Raw genomic sequence first — 23,303 nt, 5'->3', positions numbered from 1 at the left:
TCAACTCTAAAATGGAAGGGAGGCAAGAATTATTTGATATGCTTCATGGTTCTGTCAGAAGGTTAAATGAGATGACAACTATTAAAAGTTCTTCATTATCTATAAAGTTGCAGCCATAGGTACAGTGGGCCCTGGTGTTCTTATAAAACTAAGTGTTCAGACAGGATTGAAATTGTGGTCACCCCTTTCTGAGAGGTCTTTAAATGTGGAGGATCCTTTGGTCCAGATGGCTTGGCCACAGGCTGAAGGCCAGGGGAAACAGCCAGATCACCTCCCAGTGTCACTCCACCTCAAGATCCTTAGCATCTGCTGGTTCACTTAGGTCAATGTGTCAGAACAGAAGAGCCAATGTGATGAAAGTTCCATCCTTGTTTCCTAATTTTTGGAATATTTTCCCTTCAGATGGAATTGAACAAGGCACATCAGGAAGAACGCTGGGATCTGACCTAACACCCGTTCTTGGTTTGCTATTTCTCTGGAAAGGTAAGTCCCTTTGATTTTAGATATCAGTTGCCTTGTTAGGCCAAACTTCATGTTGCTTTTCTGTTGAGAGACATTGGTGACATTTGTCAGGTACAAATGATTCCCTCGAGCAGGGCCCCCTAATCCCTGGGCCATGGACCAATCCTGTTAGAAACAGGCTAGTCTGCACAGCAGGTGAGCAGTGGGTGAGCATTGCCACCTGAGCTCCGCCTCCTGTCAGATCAGCAGCATCATTAGACTCTCATAGGAGTGCAAACCATATTGTGAACTGCACATCAAGGGATCTAGGTTGCCTGCTCCTTATGGGAATCTAATGCCTAATGATCTGAGGTGGAACAATTTTATTCCAAAATCACCCCCGAAGCCCCCACAGTCTGTGGAAAAATTTCCATGAAATCAGTCCCTGGTGCTAAAAAGGTTGGGGACTGCTGCCCTAGAGGACAGTGGTTATTGCTTTGTGATCACACAAGGCAATAGGTAGATTCTGTGTTTTGCAGATGCCCCCAAAGTGCTCTTCTCGACTCTGACTTATCCAGAATGGGAACTATTGTTCTGGATGTGAATGGGGCCATCTTCTTCCCAGAAAGGTGAGAAACGAGGGAACATGACAAGGGAGGAACCCACAGCTGGATTTTTTTCTGGAAAAAAAAAAAAGAAACTAGCCAGATACTGCCACCACTTCCTCCAGTCTTAGAGCCTCTTTGTGTGGCCTTTTAGTGGCTTGAGGAAGCTACTTTGCTGGTGACCACTGAGAACACAAGCTCTAAAAGAGGAAGCAGGGGGAATGGGGACCAGAAGAGAATAGAATTTCAGAGCTCAAAGGGAGGCTGTAATCTCTTGCCCAACCTCCCACTGAGGAAGGAATCCTAGAGCACCTCTGAGATGCCTGCTCACATTCTGATTAATAGGCTACCTCCGGAGAAAGCCTATCCTGACCTCAGTCAGACCAGGCAAGCCTTTAGAAAATGAGCTCATTTTGAAGTGAAATCTATCTCTTTTAAATTGCACTCCTTGGTTTTCTGTCATTTTGGAGTATTCTAGGCCAAATCTGTTTAATTTCACTTGGCAGTCCTCTGAAGAAAGTCCTCATGACTTACCTTAGTTTTCTCCTCTGAACTAAATTTCTCCATTTCCTTCAGCTATTCCCTGAAGACTACATATTCCAGATGCAGAATACTCTTATTTGTACACAGTACAATTTTCTAAAACTTCTGTCCTATGGGCTAGGGAGCACCCACTTTCTGTCTGGTTCCTAAAATAAGAACAGTCTCTTATATAAGGAGTTGGGACTGAAGTAGAGGATCTCTTCATTCACTGAGATGGGAAACAAGAACCTTCTTGTGAATGTAGATGTCTAGACCATACCTGAATAGAGACCCCAAAGGTGCTTCCTGTGTGATACTTAACATAGCTTAGCTCTGAGTTCACATGGAGATGCCCTCTCAGATTTCAAATTTTCCCAGCCCCAATGGCAATTCTAAGAGAATGAGAATTACCCCATGTCCTTGAGCAAGCAAAGAGGTCTTCTGGCTTCTCCCTACTCCTGAAACGCTAGACTAGAATACCCAACTGGTGGCTTGAATGGGGGGACACTGACTTGCTCTATACCCTCTTCCTGGTTCCTCCAGACAGGAGCAATTACACATTCCTCTGCTCCCAGAACTTCCTATCCCCTTCTGAGTTTATACGGCTTCAGGCTGTAGCAAGGAACTAGCAGACATAGAACACAGAGTTTGGCCCCAGAGGCTTATAAAAGAAAGAGACACCAAAGGCTGAAATCACTTCTAGCATTTCCTTTCATCCCTTTATGCACAGTCTGCTTCACTGAAACTGCACCCTTCCTGTGAGAACCCCCATCCCAGACCACTCAGCTGTTTAGTAGCTGCTGAAGAGAACACTAGACATGGTCCTGAACATGTACATGACAGTCCCTGTCTGGCAGGTATAGTCCACCAAGGCATAGCCCAGGGTTGAACCAATGAAATCTAGCATAGGAGAGGTGATAAACTGGCAGTAATTTCTAGGCAGAACAGACACAGAAGAATTAAGGGTCCAACGTTTCACAGTGAATTAGTGGCAGGATCAGGGGTTGGAATCTACTTCCCTTGAATTCCAATTCAAAACTCTCTAATCCAACATATGTAAAACTGTTATGTATGTATCTGTACTTACATTTTTAGGTGTATGTGTATGCATGGGTGTGTGGAATTTACATTTGTGGAAGGCTTTACGTCAACCGTATTTTCCAAATTGATTCTCGCAATAATCCCATTTGACAGTTATGGAAGCTCAGGTTTGATCACAAAAGTAAATGATAGCATCTGAATTCAGATCCTCACCTTCTAATTCCAGTTCCAATGTTCTTCCAATTACCTGACATTATTATTTGAGCTTAGTGGATATTACCAAATCCTTCTTAAGGATCCCTGTAGTATTCTCTTTGTCCTCGTCCCTCTCCTACATTTTTTTTTGAGACAGAGTCTCGCTCTGTCACCCAGGCTGGAGTGCAGTGGCATGATCTCAGCTCACTGCAACCTCTGCCTCCCAGGTTCAAGCAATTCTCCTGTCTTGACCTCCCAAGTAGCTGGGATTATAGGTGCTTGCCACCACACCTGGATTTTTTTTGTACAGAATGGGTTTCACCATGTTGGCCAGGCTTGTCTTGAACTCCTGACCTCAAGTAACCTGCCCGCCTCAGCCTTCCAAAGTGTTGAGATTACAGGTGTGAGCCACTGTGCATGGCTGGTCTCCTACATTCTTAACAAAGTTGTAACACAACTCCTCACTAGTACAGTGATGGCAGAAGTTGAACATAGCATATCGCTAGCCAGTGGGAGTCATCCCTTCCGTCACCCTTAAGGATAGGTATAGAAAGACAGGGGTTAAGGTATGGCCAGCTCCAACACAGAGGAATCATCTTGGAGGCAGGGACATAGGGATGGGGTAAATAGGTTTAGAGGCCTGCCTGCATCCTTGGTTGGAGGGAAAACAAACTCATGAAAAAATGCTACCCTTGACTACCATCTTCTGTTTCATGCTTTTGCTTTTTTGTAATTCTTAACATGAATTTTTATCATAATCCTAACAAATGTCTTGTCTACACAGTATCTTAAAAGTCTGAAAACAATCCTCTTTGGAAGAACATTCTTAGGGAAAGCAGTTGTATCCTCCCTCTTTCCCAACCAGCTAGAGTTCTGAGTTGAGGAAAAGGAAGACAGTGGACATTTACTGAGCATTTACTGTGTGTCAGGAACTTTACACAGATTACCTCATTTACTTTGCTACACTAGAGAGGTTTTACAGATGAGGAAACTGATGCTCACAGAGATGACATAACTTGCCTAAAGACACACAGCCAGCAAGTAGCAGAGCAGGGATGGACATCTTGGCTTATTACACTAAAGCATTTGGCCAGTCCCCCTCCATACATTGCACATGGTCTTCGTGACACTGGGCAGGCTCAGCTCCTAAGCTCTTCAGTTCCAGAGGACCCTAACCAGAGGACCCTAATCACTGCTGTGGAGTCAGCCTTTCTGACAGAAATGGCTTTGCAGATCATTATTTAATGGCAGCAGGAGATTTAAATCATTCATGGTCCTCAGAAAATCACACCCAGGATAAGAGTTTTCAAGCTGCACAGGATTTTACCAAATACACAACAACACTTGAAATTTGAAGATTAGGAAACTGAGGCCAAAGCATTAGAATAAAATACTTTTCCCAGTTTATATGATTATTTAGTGGCAAAGCTGGGACCAGAACCAGGTCTCCTGCCTAGGATGAAGGCCAGAAATTCAGCACACTCATCATGAACTACTCAGAAGTGGAGAGAAAGGGGATAAAACACTCAAGAGAATCCTGCTGACATAGGTAGGATTGGGAAGAAAGAAAAGCAGAGGCAATGTACATGTAGCCAGAAAAAAGAGCCAGCCAGCATGTGAACCGTGACTGAAAATGAAGATCTAGGGTGGGCTAAAGAGACTCAGTAAGTGACTTCCCAGATTGCTTTTTGCTCCCATTGCAAATACAACTGGAAGCCAAATGCAAGCCACCAAGGTTGCAGTGAAACAGTGAATAATTATAGCACAAATATTTGTGGGCAGCTCTTGGAGTGCAAGCCACCTGCTCCAAGTTTACAGCTTTGTTAAACTTGGTAAACAATAAAAATGGAATGGGAATGCCTCCAGTCTGTACAGTATCCCATACCCTTCCTGAGAGGCCTTGCTCAGGGAGCTGGGGTGGCCTTGCCCTTGACCAGGCCCTTCTCACTGTAGCCTAGAGTTGTTCTGTTCGTAGAGATCCATGTTGTCAATAAGTCTCTAGCAGAGATTGAGGGAGGTAGAGCGTGCCACAGAATCATATATTTGTAGAGTTTTGAAGGGGCCACAGAGCCCTCAGAATATAATGTCTGTCCTATTATTCAGATGAAGAAGCTGAGATGGAGCAATGATATGCTCAAGTTATAAAGTTAGGGGCAGGACAGACTCTATCTCTGAACTTTTGAGCACTAAACTCTTTGTTTAGTGCTCCTTCCTCCAAGCCCTGTGAGGTTAATAGATGGTAACAACGAAGGAGTCATAGCATTACAGAATGTTACGCTGCGAGGGACATGGTTCTCAATTACCAGGATTTTTGGTTGCTACATGACCATGGGGCACTATTGGCATTTGGTGAGCAGGGGCCAAGGATACTAAACAGCTTACAATGTGATGGTCCTATATGATGAAGAATTATCTCGCTTAACTACCAAGAGTACCCTCCTTGAGAAATACTTTCTCCACCATTTGACTTTACAATTGAGGAATTGAAGATAGGGAGGGGCTTGAGCATGTTCCCAAAAGGAGTCAGCAGTCACCTGACCCCAGACCACTCTTTGTCCTACTCCATCCCACTGAGCCCTTGAGGGAATTAGTAGCAACCCTGGTGCCTTCAGCTCCCTGCTCCCTCAGCTCCTGCTGCACTTCCTCCTGAGCTATTTTCAGGTTGGGCACGTACTTGGACTTTAGGCCCTCCTGCCCGTAGGGCTGCAGCAGGTACTGGTGAACGAGCTTGTCTCTGAGAGTCCCAGCCAGCTTGATTTTCTTTCTTGATCGATGCAAGTTGATGATAAAAAGTGTAATCGACCCACGGACGTAGTTGTGGCTGAGATCCAGAGAAAGAGAAACAGGAAAGATGGAAACAAAGTGGTCAGTTAGATGCTCCTAAATAATTTATAGACTGTACAAAATATGAACACCCCAGAAAATGGCACTTAAAAACTTAGCCACCATAGACCCTAAAAGACAGGAAGGCCTTGTTATTGTGGTTTCTTGCAAAGATGACAGCTACTTCCTGCCATATTCCTTTTGTTTTTGTTTATATTTATTGCAATAATTTTAGAAAATATAATGTATATATTTTATGGCATATATTACCATAGTATGGAAGTAAAACATGCTGATTGCAAAAAAGGAAAAATGATGAGAAACACAAAGAAGAAAAATAAAATTCCCCATAACCCTCATATCTTGAGATATGATAATATTTTGGGAAACATCCTTCCAGTATTTTTTAGTTTATTAATTCAACAAATATTTATTGAGTCCTTTGACGCATAATTACTCAGTATTACATAACTGGAATCACATTATTTACAGAGGTTTTTTTCCATTAATGAACATCTTAAACATATTCCCATGTCATTATATCTTTTTCTACTTGTAGAAGAATGCTAAACTTTTCAATCATAGAAGTGTAACATAATTCATTTAACTAATCCCCTACTTTTGCAGTTCAAACAATTCATGTTTGAAAATTTTTGCCATTATAAATTATGTCACGAACGGCTTCATTGTGTATAAACTTTTTGATTATTTCTGATGGATAAAGTCCTAGATATTGGAATCATTAGTCCAAGGGAAATGCATGTTGTATGATTCCTTGCCAAATTTCCCAGTTCATTCCCAGCGATGCACCTCCCTGTGGGAAGATTTTTTTTTTTTTTATTCCTGCTCTATTGAGTAATCACATGATTTGCTTTGTCCAGTGAAATGTGAGTGGACATGGTAAAACTTCTAGGCAGAAGCTTTAGGACTCAGCCTATCTTTTGCCATGTTTCATTTCCCTCTGCCAGTGTTGTCAGTTGAAAACTGACAATGTTCTTGACAGAGTCTGTTCGATTAAGTGAAAATGATATGGACAGAGGTACAGCTGAGCCATGATGGACAAGTAGTGTGAATGAGAAATAAATTTTCTAATTGAAAACCATGGAGATTTGGGGGTTCTTCACTATTGCAACATAGCTTCACCTATCCTGACAGATACACACATTTTGATGACACTGATATTGACTCTCTGGGAAGCTTTCACTAATTTTGCCCCCACTTGCCGTGTATGAGAGCACTTATTTCCCCATACCCCTAAGAGCACTTCCAATGTGTTCTTTTAAAATACCTTTGTCAACCTCAGAGGTGAAAATGGGATTTCAATGTTGTATTAATTTGTATTTTTAAAAATTAATACTGACATACAGCATTGTTTCATTTACCATTTAATTTCTTCTTTTGTAAGCTGACCATGTCCTTAGCCTATTTTTCTTTTCTTTTTTTTTTTCTCTGTCACCCAAGCCAGAGTGCAGTGGCGTGATCTTGACTCACTGCAACCTCCGCCTTCTGGGTTCAAGTATTCTCTTGCCTCAGCCTCCCTGGTAGCTAGGATTACAGGTGTGCACCACCATGTCTGGCTAATTTTTGTATTTTTAGTAGAAACATGTTGGCCAGGCTGTTCTCAAACTCCTGACCTCAAGTAATGGCCTGCCTTGGCCTCCCAAAGTGCTGGGATTACAGGCGTGACACCACACCCGGCCACTTTCGCCTATTTTTCCATTGATTTATAAAAACCATTTATTTATTAAAGAGCAATCTTTTGTCTGCAAAATTTCCCCGTTTTCTTTGACCATTTCAGTTTATTTACATTGTTTTCTAATATATAAAAGTTAAAAAACATTTATGTTGTCAAATTTATCTTTTTGATTTCCTCTTTTGCTGTTTTACCTACCTCAAGATTATAAGACTATTCACCTTTTTGGAATCCTTTTAAACCAGCATAAGGTGTTCAGAATCCTGAGAGAACTATATGCCTACACGCACAAGCACAAGCCTTTCAGCATGTATCGACAAAACTATAATGATTTCCTTCTCTCTGTAGGAAAAAATACTTTGTTTCTAAGGGGTCCCTTAGGGCCCCATCTGGATGAGTTAATGAGAGGAAACAGAAAAAAATGACCCAGCCCCACCTTCAAAGGAGTTCAGAGAAACCTAAGTCAACTTTGCCCAGAGGAAAGCATCATTCCTTGTAGAAATAGCACCCCTCATCCTGGGTCACTCACCTCTGCTTCTAAAGGTGCTAATTAAGAGTTGAGTGACCGAGGACAGGTCAGTATGGTGACATGGAGTTTTTTTGGTTTTTGGTTTTTTTAGAAGCACAGTTTCCAGGACTCTTCCCTGGAGATTTTGATTCAATCTATTTGGGATTAGGGACTGGGAATCTTTACTTAAAAAAATCTTTCTGGGATATTCGGCAGATGAATTGGGTTTGGGAATCACTTGCTTAGAACAATCCATTAAGATTATTGGAAGAACTACCAAAGTATATTCTGCTGCCTGTGCGTCAGAGGATTTTTCTTGCATCTGCAGGAGGGTAAGTTATTATGTTCAAGACTTTTGGATGCCCGCATTTGTGTTCTGATAAATTACTAAAACAACTCTTCCATCTGATTTTTCCTCTGCTGGTCCTTCTTAATCCCCTGCAGCATGTGAACTAGCTTTTGTAGCTAAATGAGTTAGGTCAGAAGAGAATGCCAGTTGATTTAAGCAGACTTGTGTCCCCAGAACTCTGAAAAACGATGCTGGCAGCAAGGATGCTGGCAGCCTGAAGCAGTGTTGACCATCATTAAAGAAGAATATCGACTCTATTCCATTGGTGGGCTTTCAGCTTAGCTTAACTATCTGTAAAACTGAGGAAGACACTATTAATTGCAGGACCTCTAGGCTTCAGAGTGGGAGCAAAATACATGTGGATGGGTATCAATTTTGCCAGACTGCAGTAAACTCTTGCTGGCTACCATCAAACAAAGGCCAGCAGTGGAGGAGGAGAGAGCCACGTGCTTGCATTTATGAGTTTCTCCTCTGCAGAGCTGGGGCAGAATGAGCCCCTGGAGGCTGCAGAAGAGAAGGTGGGATGTGGGGAAGTGGTGGGTGGGAGGGAGACCTGAAATCACAGCACTGCTGCAGGCAAAGCTGTCTTTTTCAAGCTGTTTGGCAGTGGTCTGATTTCCACTTACATAGTTCCCCTGGGGGAGACGAACCAGTACAGCCCAGAGACCCACGTGTAGAGGCTCTCAGAACTCATAGCGCCTTCTCAGGTAGGAATTGGCATTAAAGACTGCCTCAGCCATCCCTCTCCCTGCTTGGCTTATGGGCAAGGACAATTAAGAGAGGCCTTTTTGCTACAAAGGCACATTCTTGGCTGGGAGTGCAGCACCAACCTGAAAGTAGTGTGTTGAGAATCCAAATTCCTAAGGAATATATATTCTCCAACCACAGAAAAATAATCTTGGAGAAAATGGTGTGTGAAGGCTTGGCCTGCAAGCAATTGCTGGCCTTCTGATGTTGTCAAGTCCAGGTGGCTTTTGGTTACCTTAGTGAATGTTCCTTTCAGGAGAGAAGTTGTCTGAGAGGACCATCTATCTTGCCCCATGTCTCACTCATGGGTGAGATTTTTTTTTCACCAGCAGAGAATCCATGTATCTGGAGTTCATTTTTTCTGGCTGTTCTTTTCCTGCTTGACATCTTCTCTGTGTTGCCATGAGAGGAGGGGGAAGTGAGTCAGGGAAGGGAGGCTGGAATTGGAATATCCTACATGTAAGAGGTGGGAATGTCATGTGGGGAGGTGCATCTTGACTTCCAGATAGAAAGCAGTCATGTTCTAGAAATGTCTCCAGTGAAGCTGGGAGGCTGGGAAAGGGAAGGGAGGATGATGCTTTGCAGTCCACGGTCATTCCCACTGAAAGTCAATGTGCTTGAAACTGGGTTGATCCATTGTCTCCAAATCTAATATAAAGGTTTTGGGTTCGGTAAAAGTCAGGCCATGTTTTGCCAAACATTTTTTCCCTTAATTTCAAAACCCCTGTGTATTTTAAGGGAAATTTAATCCACATGTTTCTGATTCATTTACACTTAACTCATCAAAATATTGTTTTGTAAGACCCATTTGATGTCCAAGAAGCCTTAGGAACCATTTTTATGAGTTTTTAAAAAAACTTCTTCTGAAAAACAGGAAGTCATGTTTTGCCAATAATAAACGAACTTGAACCCCAAAAGGCTTAATTTTGCTTCAACATCCACCAGGTTCCAATTGGTTCTGAACTTGGCTAAGGACCTCATCTCCACCCCAGAAACATACATTGTCTCTGCAGAATGGCTCATAAAAAAAGGCTTCCTTGTCAAAACTTGATTGTTCTCTGAACAAGAAGATCGAGGGTGAGAACTGCCATTCTGCCGGTGTCCTAATTTGTTAATTCTAGAACAGAAAACAGAATAGCACCTGCTGGTGTTGGTATGAGAATCTAACATTTTCTCCTAAATCAATCATAAGAGACAACGCTCTACAAGGTCAGAAATGACCCACAATGCAAGGGGCTGCCATGACAGGCAGTGAGTAATCCATGCAGAGGTTGCATGACTGCCAGGGAGATGCGAAATGGATTCCTGTGTTGAACAGGACACTGGGCTGAATGATCTCTAAGGGCTCTTTCCAAATGTAACATTCTTAACATTCTTTGCATTATTAATGCTGTTATTTGCATGTAGGGGTGATACCATAGAACCTTTGAAATTCAATAAAATAAATGCAAATATCTGGCAAGATGCTTGTCACACAGCAAGTATTCGATACACACTGGAGTGCAGGGGTTGTTGTTTTAATAGACACTTTCTCTGGATTATTCTACTCAAATTTATACCTTCTCTCCCAATCCCTGGTTTGACACACGACAGATATTTTCAGAGTATTGGTCAAGGCTGAATAGTGTGAATCCACCATGGCCACTCTGGGATAATTCTGTGATTTTGTCCTGTTGGCCACAGATACATGACTCAGCAGTGCTTCCTTAATGACACATGGTTTCTCAGAGAGGTGAGCAGACACTTCTTCTGTCTTTGAGCTATCCTAGCTAAGCACTGACACCTGTTGACATGGAGGAGCCCTGCAACCTCAGCCAGCTCCATGTATTCATGGTGGGTTTTCTTTATGAATCTAATAGGAACAAAAACGCCTTCTTCACCCCAATTATTGTCATTAGGGTCATATGTAGAATGGATTATGAAAGTCTTTTCTTTCTGTCTTTTTAACAGGGAGAGAGGTTGTACTGATAGAAGCCCAGTGACACCGTTTCTCTAGAGAGGTTCTGGAGTGACTTTGCGTAGAAATTAGGGGAAAGCTGGTGGTGTAGACAGAGAGTCTTGAATGCAGATGATTTCAGTAACTTGTCTGAGGTCTCATGCTAGTGAATGGTAGAATTCCTAACCACTCCACCATACCATTTTCTTCTGGCTGATGTGGTAATATCAAAGGGGAAGAAAGCTTTAACTCTATATCAGCAGTAACATCTTGACGCCCAATTTCTGCATGCATTCATTCATTAGCAAACATTTCCCAGGATCTTCATGCCAGTCACTACATTAGACATCAAGAATACAAAAATGAAAGACACACTGGCCCTGAGTTTATGGTATCCTCAGAATATTAATGACAATTTCCCATGAGAATGTTAAAGAATGAGGATGAACACTGAGTGAGATTACGTGAGGAGGCTTCTATGAGGAGATGCAAATCCTGCTAAGCCCGTGGCTGCAGACATTTTTTCCCTGAGTCCTCAGACTAGGAGTATAAAGGCCACAGACTGATATGCTTTCCAACAGGAATGTAAGGTGCCAGGAGTAATTTTTCTCTCTTGAATCGAGGTCCACCTTTTGGGTGGTTACCTCAGGGCCAGGGCAGAGACAAGGAATACAATGTTTCCTTGTGTGATGATCAGATAACTCCAGGCCAAGGCCATAAAGCAGTCACTCTCTGTCAGGTATTGGATTGAGCTTCCTGTTGAGCAAAAGGGATGTTGACAGCCTCTGGCCTCTGCCCAAGCCAGCCTCCCCTCATTTACAATAGGCACTTGTATCTACTGACAAGACAACTGGCCCCTGGCCCCCCTCTGCTCAGAGTGATTCTTTGAAAAGTCTTATCATGATAAATTAATTGGCTTGGCTCCTCTCTCATCAAGGAAGGAGAAGGAGCATCTGTTGTAACCTGACCACTCCATGCTCTTTGTGCTATCTACGCCCCTTGATCAGCTCCTGATAGGCCGGGGCTGGAATGAAGGTCTGGCTGGAGGCACTTGCTTACGATTCCCTGCCCCGTATCCCCCACCAGGATTTCTTTGCATTAAGAGAAAGAGAAAGAATTCTGTTTTCCAGGGCAGTCTACTCTGCCTTAAACAGGAAGTGATGTAAGAAAGCCATATTTGGCCAGACGGATTTTGCTTTAGAGCCCCCCTTCCCCACGCCCTGCCCCCAGTTTTAAAGTTTTCCCTTATGGTCTTCATGTGTTAAAATTTTTTATCTGCCAAACTTTATTTACTGATAATTTATTTTCCTGTTTTAAAGACAACTGTAATGACAACCAGTGCTTCAGTTCAAAAAGGGAAAGATAAGCCCACACTACCATATTAGGTTGTTATAAGTACAGAGCCCCCAGAAAAGGAAGCTCAGATTTCATTTAGCCTCTTAATTCTTAAAATCGCCAAAGAGATTTTCAACACACTGGAAATGGCTCTAAAGCTGGCATGCCTACCTCTGGGCACTCCTTTAGTTCTGGGGACCCCCAGCTTGAGACACATTGGTCTAGCGCTAGTTTTCTAGTGGCGTAGCTCTCCAGCATGCATCTTAAGAAGGGAGATTTATTTTCTCAAGCTCTGCTGGTGGATCATAGGAAAAGATTTTATACCTCTTGACTTGGCTGAAGCTTAGGCACACAAAAAAGCCTTGTGGGCATTACATCAACTGGCACAGAGAAAATGCCCAATAAAAATTTGTTGGATGAATAAGTAAATGAACAAATGGCAAACATTTTAGGAAGCTTTTATGATTAATCCACTAAGTATGAGAAGGGAGGGTTTACTTGGAGTAAAAGCTATTTACCAGAAATTATTTGAAACCTGCAAAGAGTAGGTATGGTGATTCCAGAGGCAAAAAGTTTTCGATAAGATTAGTGAATGGAGATGAGTCTTGAAGGGGTCCCAAATGGGATGGGGTGGGAGCCCCTTGAGGTGGCCTTTCTGTGCTATCTCTGAGGACTTACTTGTGGTGGTTTGTGCAGTGAGCATAAATTCTTAGTTTGTCCCGGATCACTCGGCCAGGCCGTGGCTTCCGCTGGAGCCCAGCCACATGCACAGCCAAGACTTTGGGGCCGATCAGGCGCTTGTAGAGGAGAGAGAGCCAGTAGTCCTGAGGAGAATAGAGAGGGAGAGGGTCAGAGAGAGAACACATGTGTAGGTGTTCTGAGAGTAAACAACACAGGGCCAGAAATCACTTCCTACTGGGAGCAAAGTGAGTCATGACCAATGCGGCCGTAAGCCTACAAGCATGGTCAGCCCCATTATCAACCTGGGTTGATAATGAAGTGGGCACTGTCTAAAGTGGTCTTTCAACTAAACTGGGATGTGTAAGTAGAGTCGGCCCACAGCAGCATTTGAACAAATGAATCAAGGCTTTTCATATATGAAACAAAACCATTCGAGGCTTTACATTTTCAACTTTCTTTTCCTATGACTTTACTTTTATAGTGGTTTATGATTTCTGTTTAATTATGGAATGGACTATTTCTATTCCTTAGAATTGTTACTAACATGATAATCCAAACTGTCATTCTCCAAATATTGTCACTGAAGACTATTACTGCAGTGGGACTGAGGTGCAGCTTCTCCACATAGGAGACCAGAGTCCTTGATTCCAGAGCCATAAAGGCAAACAGAAAAATGTTTGCAAACCACAATGCTAATTCTTGGTTATCCTCAATAGTTTGACAATAAAAAGTGTAAAGAATGTGATGCTTTAACCATTCTATGAACATTTGTAATTCATTTAAAAACATTCAATCTGTGGGCCACACATTTATCTGCGCTTACAAAAGCCCAGTTTAATTTCTGTTGTATTTGCTATTATAGTTTGTGTTTGCATTTGATATAAATATAAAATTTATATTTTTATTGTGTAAGTTCTTATCTAGTATGAGGTAATGACTTTAGTATTTATAACTCACTGTATAAAATAGGGCTTCCTAATATGTTTAGGACCTCTTACCCCAATCAAATTCCTGAATTCAGTGAATATACTATTCAGTGCATACTCTTCAATGCCTTAAAGACATCAGTTGTGTTTTATTAGCCTTCACCTTTTCAGGCAGAAGCCTTCTGATAATCTTTTTTTTTTTCTTGTGTGGTCATTTATAATATCAGCAACTTAAAAATATCTGATGAACTACGTAAATCAGAACAAAGTCTCAAAGCCCCTTTGCCACTAGAATGGCTCCAAATCTGCCCTGAGTAGTGTGCTCTAAGCCATGCCCAACCATTTGCTTTAATTTTAAGTGACCTTAGGATGGCTGTTAAATATGGTCTCCTAATACTAAAAATGGCAAATGATCATTATCAATTATATAAATGGAAAAAGTATCGTGGGTTTTATGTACTCAAATTTGATTATAATTTCTGTGTTTTTGAAACTTTTTGTGTTTTTGGTGATTATGAAGTGGTTATCACATTCCAAGGGGATTTCTACCTTTTTCCTACTAATTTGCAATGTAGTTTTTTTAAAATAATAACAGTAAAAAACTGCAAGTTAGCTACGATTAGATTACTATTTTCTCAGTAGCTCCTCTGATATAATAATAATTAGATAGGAGAATGTTTCAAGGTATATTTCAGGTCACAAACTAGTGAATGGTTGACCACCAAAGCAAATAGAGATCTATTTGCCTCCAATGGCTGTACAATACTTTCCCTCATGCTGTGAAGTACAAAGTCATATTATATAAAGACACAGGCAGCTGACAAACAAGAAATTCAACATAAAAGGTGGGTATAGAATCTGGAAGGGATCCTTAGTTTTTGTATAGAGGTTGCCAAAATTTATTTTCTGATTTTTACACTTAACAAAGCGTTTAGAAGACAAGAAGAGCAAAAGCACGAACCACTTCTGTTTTTCCAGTTCCGACTTACTACGGTTCGCTCCCATTTTTCTTTTCCTTCATTCCAATGTCTTATTGCAAACACCCTGGTTTTTATTTAGGTAATTTGAAAAAGCTAAACAGGCTCGCTCTCAAAGTTGCATTTGGGTATGGCCATTATCTTTGTGTCACAGCAATTTTCACTTAATGTGAGACATGTTTGTAAGCAAGCCACTCACATTCAGGAAAAAGGAGATATTTACTATATTTATTATGCTTAATTCTCAATAATTATGTAGAGGTAAAAAATAAACTTATATAATCCCCACCATTATTGAGTGGCGAACTTTAAATTTACTAACTTGAAACCTGTCTGCTTTTCAATAGGAGCTAGCTAAATGTCATGCCATTCTCTAAGAAAGTAGATGAAGATACCTGGGCAAAACTCTAAAGAGGTTTGGGATAGATATATAAAAGAAGTTGATAAGGTTAATTCCTAATGACCAACATTTTTCCCAATTTTTTTTTTTTTTTTTTTTTTTTTACTATAGTGAGATCCACATAACATAAAACTTATCATCTTAACCATTTTTAAGTGTACAGTTCAGTGGTATTATGTAAATTCATAATGTTACATAACCATCACCACTGTCCATCTCTATAACTTTTCATCTTGTAAAACTGAAACTCTGTATCCATTAAATATTAACTCTTCATTCCCCCTCCCCTAACCTCTGGCAACCACCACTCCACTCTCTGCCTCTGTGACTATTCTAAGTACCTCATATAAATGGACTCATAGTATTTTTCTTTTTGTGACTGGCTTATTTCACTTAGCATAATGTCCTCAAGGTTCATCCATGTTGCAGCATATGTCAGAATTTTCTTCTTTTGTAAGGCTGAATAATATTCCATTGCATTTGTATCCCACATTTGAACTTAATTTGCAGCCTTATCCTGGAAAATGTCCCATATTCGATGAGAAAAATGTTTATGCTATTGTTGCTAGGTAAAGTGTTTGGTATGGTATGTCTATTAGGTCTCGTTGATTTATTTTGTTGTTTAACTCCTTTACTTCCTTACGTCTCTCTTGTTTTCTTATCATTACTGAGAATGGGATACTGAAGTCTTCAACTGTTATTGCAGAAGTGTCTGTTTCTCTTAGTTCTGGCAATTTTCACTTCATATATTTTTGTGATCTGTTATTAGGTGTGTAAATATTTATAATTGTTATATATTCTTGCTGTATTGAACCTTTTATTAATATATAATGTCCTTCTTTGTCTCTCATAATCTTTTTTTTTAAATTGTACTTTAGATTCTGGGGTACATGTGCAGATCATGCAGGACTGTTGCATAGGTGCACACATTGCAATGGTTTGCTGCCTCCATCCCCCTGTCACCTACATCTGGCATTTCTCACCACGTTATCCCACCCCGACCTCCCCACCACCCCCCACGCTGTCCCTCCCTTGCCCCCCCATCTCTTATAATCTTTTAAAATTAAAAATCTATTTTGTTTGATATTAGTAAAGTGGCCCTGCTCTTATTTGGTTACTATTTTTATGGAATATATTTTTCCATCCTTTCCATCTGTTTGTGTTTTTGGGTCTAAAGTGAATCTCTGTGTAGACAGCATATACTTGGATCCTGTTTTTCTTTTTAAATCCTTTCTGCCAAGCTCTGTTTTTTGACTGGAAAGTTTAATCAATTTACATTTTTAAAAATTAATTAATTAATTAATATATATTTTTATTGCATCTTAGGTTCTGGGGTACATGTAAAGAACATGCAGGACTGTTGCATAGGTACATACATGGCAATGTGGTTTGCTGCCTCCATCCCCATCACCTACATCTGGCATTTCTCCAGATGTTATCCCTCCCCAACTCCCCACCCCCCACTGTCCCTCCCTTAGTCCTCCCCCACAGACCTCAGAGTGTGATGCTCCCCTCGCTGTGTCCATGTGTTCTCATTGTTCAATACCCACTTATGAGTGAGAACATGCAGTGTTTGATTTTCTGTTCTTGTGTCAGTTTGCTGAGAATGATGGTTTCCAGGTTCATCCATGTCCCTACAAAGGACACGAACTCATTATTTTTTATGGCTGCATAGTATTCCATGGTGTATATGTGCCACATTTTCCTTGTCCAGTCTATCATCAATGGACATTTGGGTTGGTTCCAAGTCATTGCTATTGTAAACAGTGCTGCAATGAACATACGTGTGCATGTGGCTTTATAATAGTATGATTTATAATCCTTTGGATATATAGCCAGTAATGGGACTGCTGGGTCAAATGGAATTTCTATTTCTAGGTCCTTGAGGAATTGCCACACTGTCTTCCGCAATGGTTGAACTAATTTACACTCCCACCAACAGTGTAAAAGTGTTCCTATTTCTCCATATCCTCTCCAGCATCTGTTGTCTCTGGATTTTTTAATGATCGCCATTCTAACTGGCATGAGATGGTATCTCAATGTAGTTTTGATTTGCATTTCTCTAATGACCAGTGATGATGAGCACTTCATATGTTTGTTGGTCTCATATATGTCTTCTTTTGAAAAGTGTCTGTTCATATCCTTTTCCCACTTTTGAATGGGTTTGTTTGCATTTTTCTTGTAAATCTGTTTTAGTTCTTTGTAGATTTTGGATTTAAGTCCTTTGTCAGATAAGTAGATTGCAAAAATTTTTTCCTATTCTGTTGGTTGCCAGTTTACTCTAATGATTGTCTCTTTTGCTGTGCAGAAGCTCTGGAGTTTAATTAGATCCCATTTGTCTAGTTTGGCTTTGTTGCCAATGCTTTTGGTGTTTTAGTCATGAAGTCCTTGCCTATGCCTACGTCCTGAATGGTTTTGCCTAGGTTGTCTTCTAAGGTTTTTATGGTGTTAGGTCTTATGTTTAAGTCTTTAATCCATCTGGAGTTAATTTTAGTGTAAGGTGTCCAGTTTCTGCTTTCTGCACATGGCTAGCCAGTTTTCCCAACACCATTTATTAAACAGGGAATCTTTTCCTCATTGCTTGTTTTTGTGAGGTTTGTCAAAGATCAGATGGTTGTAGATGTGTGGCATTGCCTCTGAGGCCTGTGTTCTCTTCCATTGGTCTATATCTCTGTTTTGGTACCAGTACCATGCTGTTTTGATTACTGTAGCCTTGTAGTATAGTTTGAAGTCAGGTAATGTGATGCCTCCAGCTTTGTTCTTTTTGCTTAGAATTGACTTGGCTATGCAGGCTCTCTTTTGGTTCCATATGAAGTTTAAGGTGGTTTTTTCCAGTTCTGTGAAGAAGGTCATTGGTAGCTTGATGGGGATAGCACTGAATCTAAAAATTACTTTGGGCAGTATGGCCATTTTCGCGGTATTGATTCTTCTTAACCATGAGTGTGGAATGTTTCTCCATCTGTCTGTGTCCTCTCTTACTTCGTTGAGCAGTGGTTTGTCGTTCTCCTGGAAGAGGTCCTTTACATCCTTTGTCAGTTGTATTCCTAGGTATTTTATTCTCTTTGTAGCAATTGTGAATGGCAGTTCATTCTTGATTTGGCTCTCTTTAAGTCTGTTATTGGTATATAAGAATGCTTGTGATTTTTGCACATTGATTTTGTATCCTGATACTTTGCTGAAGTTGCTTATCAGGAGGAGATTTTGGGCTGAGATGATAGGGTCTTCTAAATATACAATCATGTTGTCTGCAAATAGAGACAATTCGACTTCCTCCTTTCCTAATTGAATACCCTTCATTTCTTTTTCTTTCCTGATTGCTCTGGCTAGAACTTCCAATACTATATTGAATAGGAGTGGTGAGAAAGGGCACTCTTGTCTAGTGCCAGATTTCAACAGGAATGAGTCCAGTTTTTGCCCATTCAGTATGATAATTGGCTGTGGGTTTGTTGTAAATAGCTTTTATTATTTTGAGATACGTTCCATCGATACCTAGTTTATTGAGAGTTTTTAGCATAAAGGGCTGTTGAATTTTGTCGAAGGCCTTCTCTGCATCTATTGAGATAATCATGTGGTTTTGGTCTTTGGTTCTGTTTATGTGGCAAATTATGTTTATAGACTTGCATGTGTTGAACCAGCCTTACATACCCAGGATGAAGCCTACTTGATCGTGATGGATAAGCTTTTTGATGTGCTGTTGCAATCAATTTGCCAGTATTTTATTGAAGATTTTTGCATCTGTGTTCATCATGGATATTGGCCTGAAGTTTTCTTTTCTTGTTGAGTCTCTGACGGGTCTTGGTATCAGGATAATGTTGGTCTCATAAAATGATCTGGAGAGGATTCCGTCTTTTTGGATTGTTTGGAATAGTTTCAGAAGGAGTGGTACCAGCTCTTCTTTGTATATCTGGTAGAATTTGACTGTGAACCCATCTGGACCTGGGCTTTTCTTTGTTTTTTAAGACACTAACTGCTGCCTCAACTTCAGCCCTTGTTATTGGTCTATTCAGGGTTTCGACTTCTTCCTGGTTTAGGCTTGGGAGGGGATAAGTGTCCAGGAATTCATCCATTTCTTCCAGGTTTACTGGTTTATGTGCATAGAGTTGTTTGTAGTAATCTCTGATGGTGGTTTGTATTTCTGTGGAATCTGTGGTGATATCCCCTTTATCATTTTTTATTGCATCTATTTGATTATTCTCTCTTTTCTTTTTTATTAATCTGGCTAGTGGTCTGTCCATTTTGTTGACCTTTTCAAAAAATCAACTCCTGGATTCATTGATTTTTTGAATTTTTTTTTTTTTGTCTCTATCTCCTTCAGTTCTGTTCTGATCTTAGTTATTTCTTGCCTTCTGCTAGCTTTTGAGCTTTTTGGATCTTGCTCCTCTAGCTCTTTCAATTTTGATGATAGGGTGTCGATTTTAGATCTTTCCTTGCTTCTCATGTGGGCATTTATTGCTGTAAATTTTCCTCTAGACACTGGTTTAAATGTGTCCCAGAGATTCTGGTATGTTGTGTCTTCGTTCTCATTGGTTTCAAAGAACATCTTTATTTCTGTCTTCATTTCATTGTTTTTCCAGTCAGCATTCAAGAGCCAGTTGTTCAGTTTCCATGAAGTTGTGCAGTTCTGAGTTAATTTCTTAATCCTTAGTCCTAATTTGATTGCACTGTGGTCTGAGAGACTGTTTGTTATGATTTCCATTCTTTTGCATTTGCTGAGGAGTGATTTACTTCCAATTATGTGGTCAGTTTTAGAGTAGGTTTGATGTGGTGCTGAGAAGAATGTATATTAGTGGATCTGGGGTGGAGAGTTCTGTAAATGTCTATTAGGTTTGCTTGGTCCAGGTCTGAGTTCAAGTCCTGGATATCCTTGTTAATTTTCTGTCTCATTGATCTGTCTAATATTGATAGTAGAGTGTTAAAGTCTCCCACCATTATTGTGTGACAGTCTAAGTCTCTTTGTAGGTCATGAAGAACTTGCTTTATGTATCTGGGTGCTCCAGTATTGGGCATGTATATATTTAGGATAGTTAGCTCTTCTTGTTGCATTGATCCTTTTACCATTATGTAATGCACTTCTTTGTCTCTTTTGATCTTTGTTGGTTTAAAGTCTATTTTTATCAGAGACTAGGATTGCAACTCTTGCTTTTTTTGCTCTCCATTTGCGTGGTAGATCTTCTTCTATACCTTTATTTTGAGCCTATGTGTATTCTTGCATGTGAGATGGGTTTCCTGGATCCAGCACACCAATGGGTTTTGACTTTTTATCTAATTTGCCAGTCTGTGTCTTTTGATTGGGGCATTTAGCCCATTTACATTTAATGTTAATATTGTTATGTGTGAATTTGATCCTGCCATTTTGATGCTAGCTGGTTGTTTTGCCCATGAATTGATGCAGTTTCTTCATTGCATCAATGCTCCTTACCATTTGGTACATTTTTGGAGTGGCTGGTACTGGTTGTTCCTTTCTATGTTTAGTGCTTCTTTCAGGAGCTCTTGTAAGGCAAGCCTGGTGGTGATGACATCTCTTAGCAATTCCTCGTTCATAAAGGATTTTATTTCTCCTTCGCTTGTGAAGCTTAGTTTGGCTGAATATGAAATTCTAGGTTGAAATTTCTTTTCTTTAAGGATGTTGAATATTGGCCCCCACTTTCTTCTGGCTTGTGGGGTTTATGCTGAGAGATCTGCTGTGAGTCTGATGGGCTTCCCTTTGTGGGTAACCCGACCTTTCCCTCTGGCTGCCCTTAGCATTTTTTCCTTCATTTCAACCCTGGTGAATCTGATGATTATGTGCCTTGGAGTTGCCCTTCTTGAGGAATATCTTTGTGGTGTTCTCAGTATTTCCTGGACTTGAATGTTGGCCTGCCTTTCTAGGTTGGGAAAGTTCTCCTGGATAATATCCTGAAGAGTGTTTTCCAGCTTGGATTCATTCTCTCCATCACATACAGATACACCTATCAAACATAGATTAGGTCTTTTCACATAATCCCATATTTCTTGGAGGCTTTGTTCATTTATTTTTACTCTTTTTTCTCTAATCTTGCCTTCTTGTTTTATTTCATTGAGTTCATCTTCAATCTCAGATATCCTTTCTTCTGCTTGGTCAATTCAGCTATTGAAACTTGTTTATGCTTCTTGAAGTTCTCGTGTTGTGTTTTTCAGCTCCATCAATTCATTTATATTCCTCTCTAAGCTGTTTATTCTCATTAGCATTTTGTGAAACCTTTTTTCAAGGTTCTTAGTTTCTTTGCATTGGTTTAGAACATAATCTTTTAGTTCAGAGAGGTTTGTTATTACCCACCTTCTGAAGCCTGTTTCTGTCAATGCATCATACTCATTCTCCATCCAGCCTTGTTCCCTTGCTAGTGAGGAGTTGTGATCCCTTGGAGGAGGAGAGGTGTTCTGGTTTTGGGCATTTTCATCCTTTTTGCACTGGTTTCTTCCCATCTTTGTGGATTTATCTACCTGTGGTCTTTGTGGTTGGTGACTTTCAGATGGGGTCTCTGAGTGGATGTCCTTTTTGTTGTTGATGAAGTTATTTCTTTCTGTTTCTTAGTTTTCCTTCTAACAGTCAGGCTCTCCTGCTGTAGGACTGCTGGAGGTCTACTCCAGACCCTGCTTGCCTGGGGATCCCCTGCAGTGGCTGCAGAACAGTGAGAGTTGCTGCCAGTTTCTTCTGTTATCTTTGTCCCAGAAGGATACCTGCGAGATGTCAGCCTGAGCTCTCCTTTATGAGGTGTCTCTTTGGTTATATGGGGGTCAGGGAGCTGCTTGAGGAGACAGTCTGTCCTTTATAGGAGCTCAAGTGTGAACTGTGAGCTCCGTTTTTCTGTTCAGAGCTGTTGGGCAGGTACATTTAAGTCTGCTGCAGTGTAACTCATAACCACCTTTTTTTCACAGGTGTTCTGTCCTGGGAAGGTGGGGCTTTATTTGTAAGTTCCTGTCATTCTGCTCCATTTTTTCAGAGAATCCCTGCCCAGCAAGGAGGTAGCCTACTCACAGTCTGCCAGCAGAGGTGTTGCTGAGCTGCCATGGGCTGTGCCCAGCTGCTGTGTGAACTTCCTTGCAGTTTTGTCTATGGGGGTATAGTTAGAACTGCCTCGGTAATGACGGTCTGCCTCAGTAATTGTAGACTGTCTCTGTAATGGCAGACTGCCTTGGTAATGGTGGATTGCCTCAGTAATGGCAGACTACCTCTGTAATGACGGACTGCCTCGGTAATGGTGGACTGCCTCGGTAATGGTGGACGCCTTTTCCCCCACAGAGCTGAACTGTCCTGGTTCCAGCTGTGCTTGCTGTGAACCTCTCAATCCAGAGCGTTTCAGATTGCTGGTCTTTAAGGGGGTTGGATCAGCTTAGCCAGATCACCTGCTTCCCTGACTCAGCTCCCTTTTTTTCAGTTTAATGAGTGACTGTCTCCCAGGCATTCCAGTCGCCAGTTGAAATGGCACCTGGATTTGTGTGAGTTTTTGTGTGGAGACCCGCTGTGCCAGCTGAAACAGCCACACTGGAGACTTGGGGTGCTTTTCCACCCGGGAATCTCCTAGTCTATGGGCAGTAAAAATTTGTTTGGAAATGCGTGATCACTCACCCTCTGCGTTTTCACTGGGAACTGCAATCCAGAGCTGTTCCTATTCAGCCATCTTGGATCCTCTCCAATCAATTTACATTTAAAGTAAACTACTGATAAGGAGGGAATTCTGCCATTTTGCTGTTTTCTATATGTTATAGCTTTTTTGTCCCTCATTTCCTATATCACTGTCTTTTTTTGTGTTTAGTTGATATGTTTTAGTGAAATGTTTAAATTCCTTTCTCATTACCTTTTGTGCATATCGTATAACTATTTTCTTTGTGGTTACTTTGGTATTACATTTAACATCCTAATTATAACACTCGAATTTGCATTTATATCAGCTTAACTTTAACAACATACAAAAACTCTGCTCCTTTACAGCTCTGTCCTCACCATTCTGTTGTTTGTTGATGTCACAAAATTAGATCTTTATACCTTATGTGCCCCCAAAACATAAACTGATAATTCTTTTAAATACATTAGTCTCTTAAATTATGTAGAAATAAAAATTAGAGTTACAAACTAAAGTAACAATAATACTAGCTTTTAGACTAATA

General features: G+C 40.7%; 1 protein-coding gene across 2 annotated transcripts in view; it reads right to left on the bottom strand.

Annotated features, from left to right (window-relative positions):
• HPSE2 (heparanase 2 (inactive)) overlaps positions 1-23,303 on the bottom strand; it is a 766,947-nt gene that overhangs the window by 19,729 nt on the left and 723,915 nt on the right. For both annotated transcript variants that reach the window (XM_012439611.2, XM_012439610.3), the window contains 2 exons: positions 12,874-13,019; positions 5,479-5,625 (listed from right to left, as the gene is read on the bottom strand). In XM_012439611.2, coding sequence (XP_012295034.1) covers positions 5,479-5,625; positions 12,874-13,019 — 293 coding nt within the window. The remainder of the gene's footprint in view (positions 1-5,478; positions 5,626-12,873; positions 13,020-23,303) is intronic.

The sequence above is a fragment of the Aotus nancymaae genome, unplaced genomic scaffold (genome assembly GCF_030222135.1).
Source record: "Aotus nancymaae isolate 86718 unplaced genomic scaffold, 86718_ANA_hifiasm-v0.15.2.pri h1tg000010l, whole genome shotgun sequence".
Taxonomy (NCBI): domain Eukaryota; kingdom Metazoa; phylum Chordata; class Mammalia; order Primates; family Aotidae; genus Aotus; species Aotus nancymaae.
This window is presented reverse-complemented; position numbering and strand designations above follow the sequence as displayed.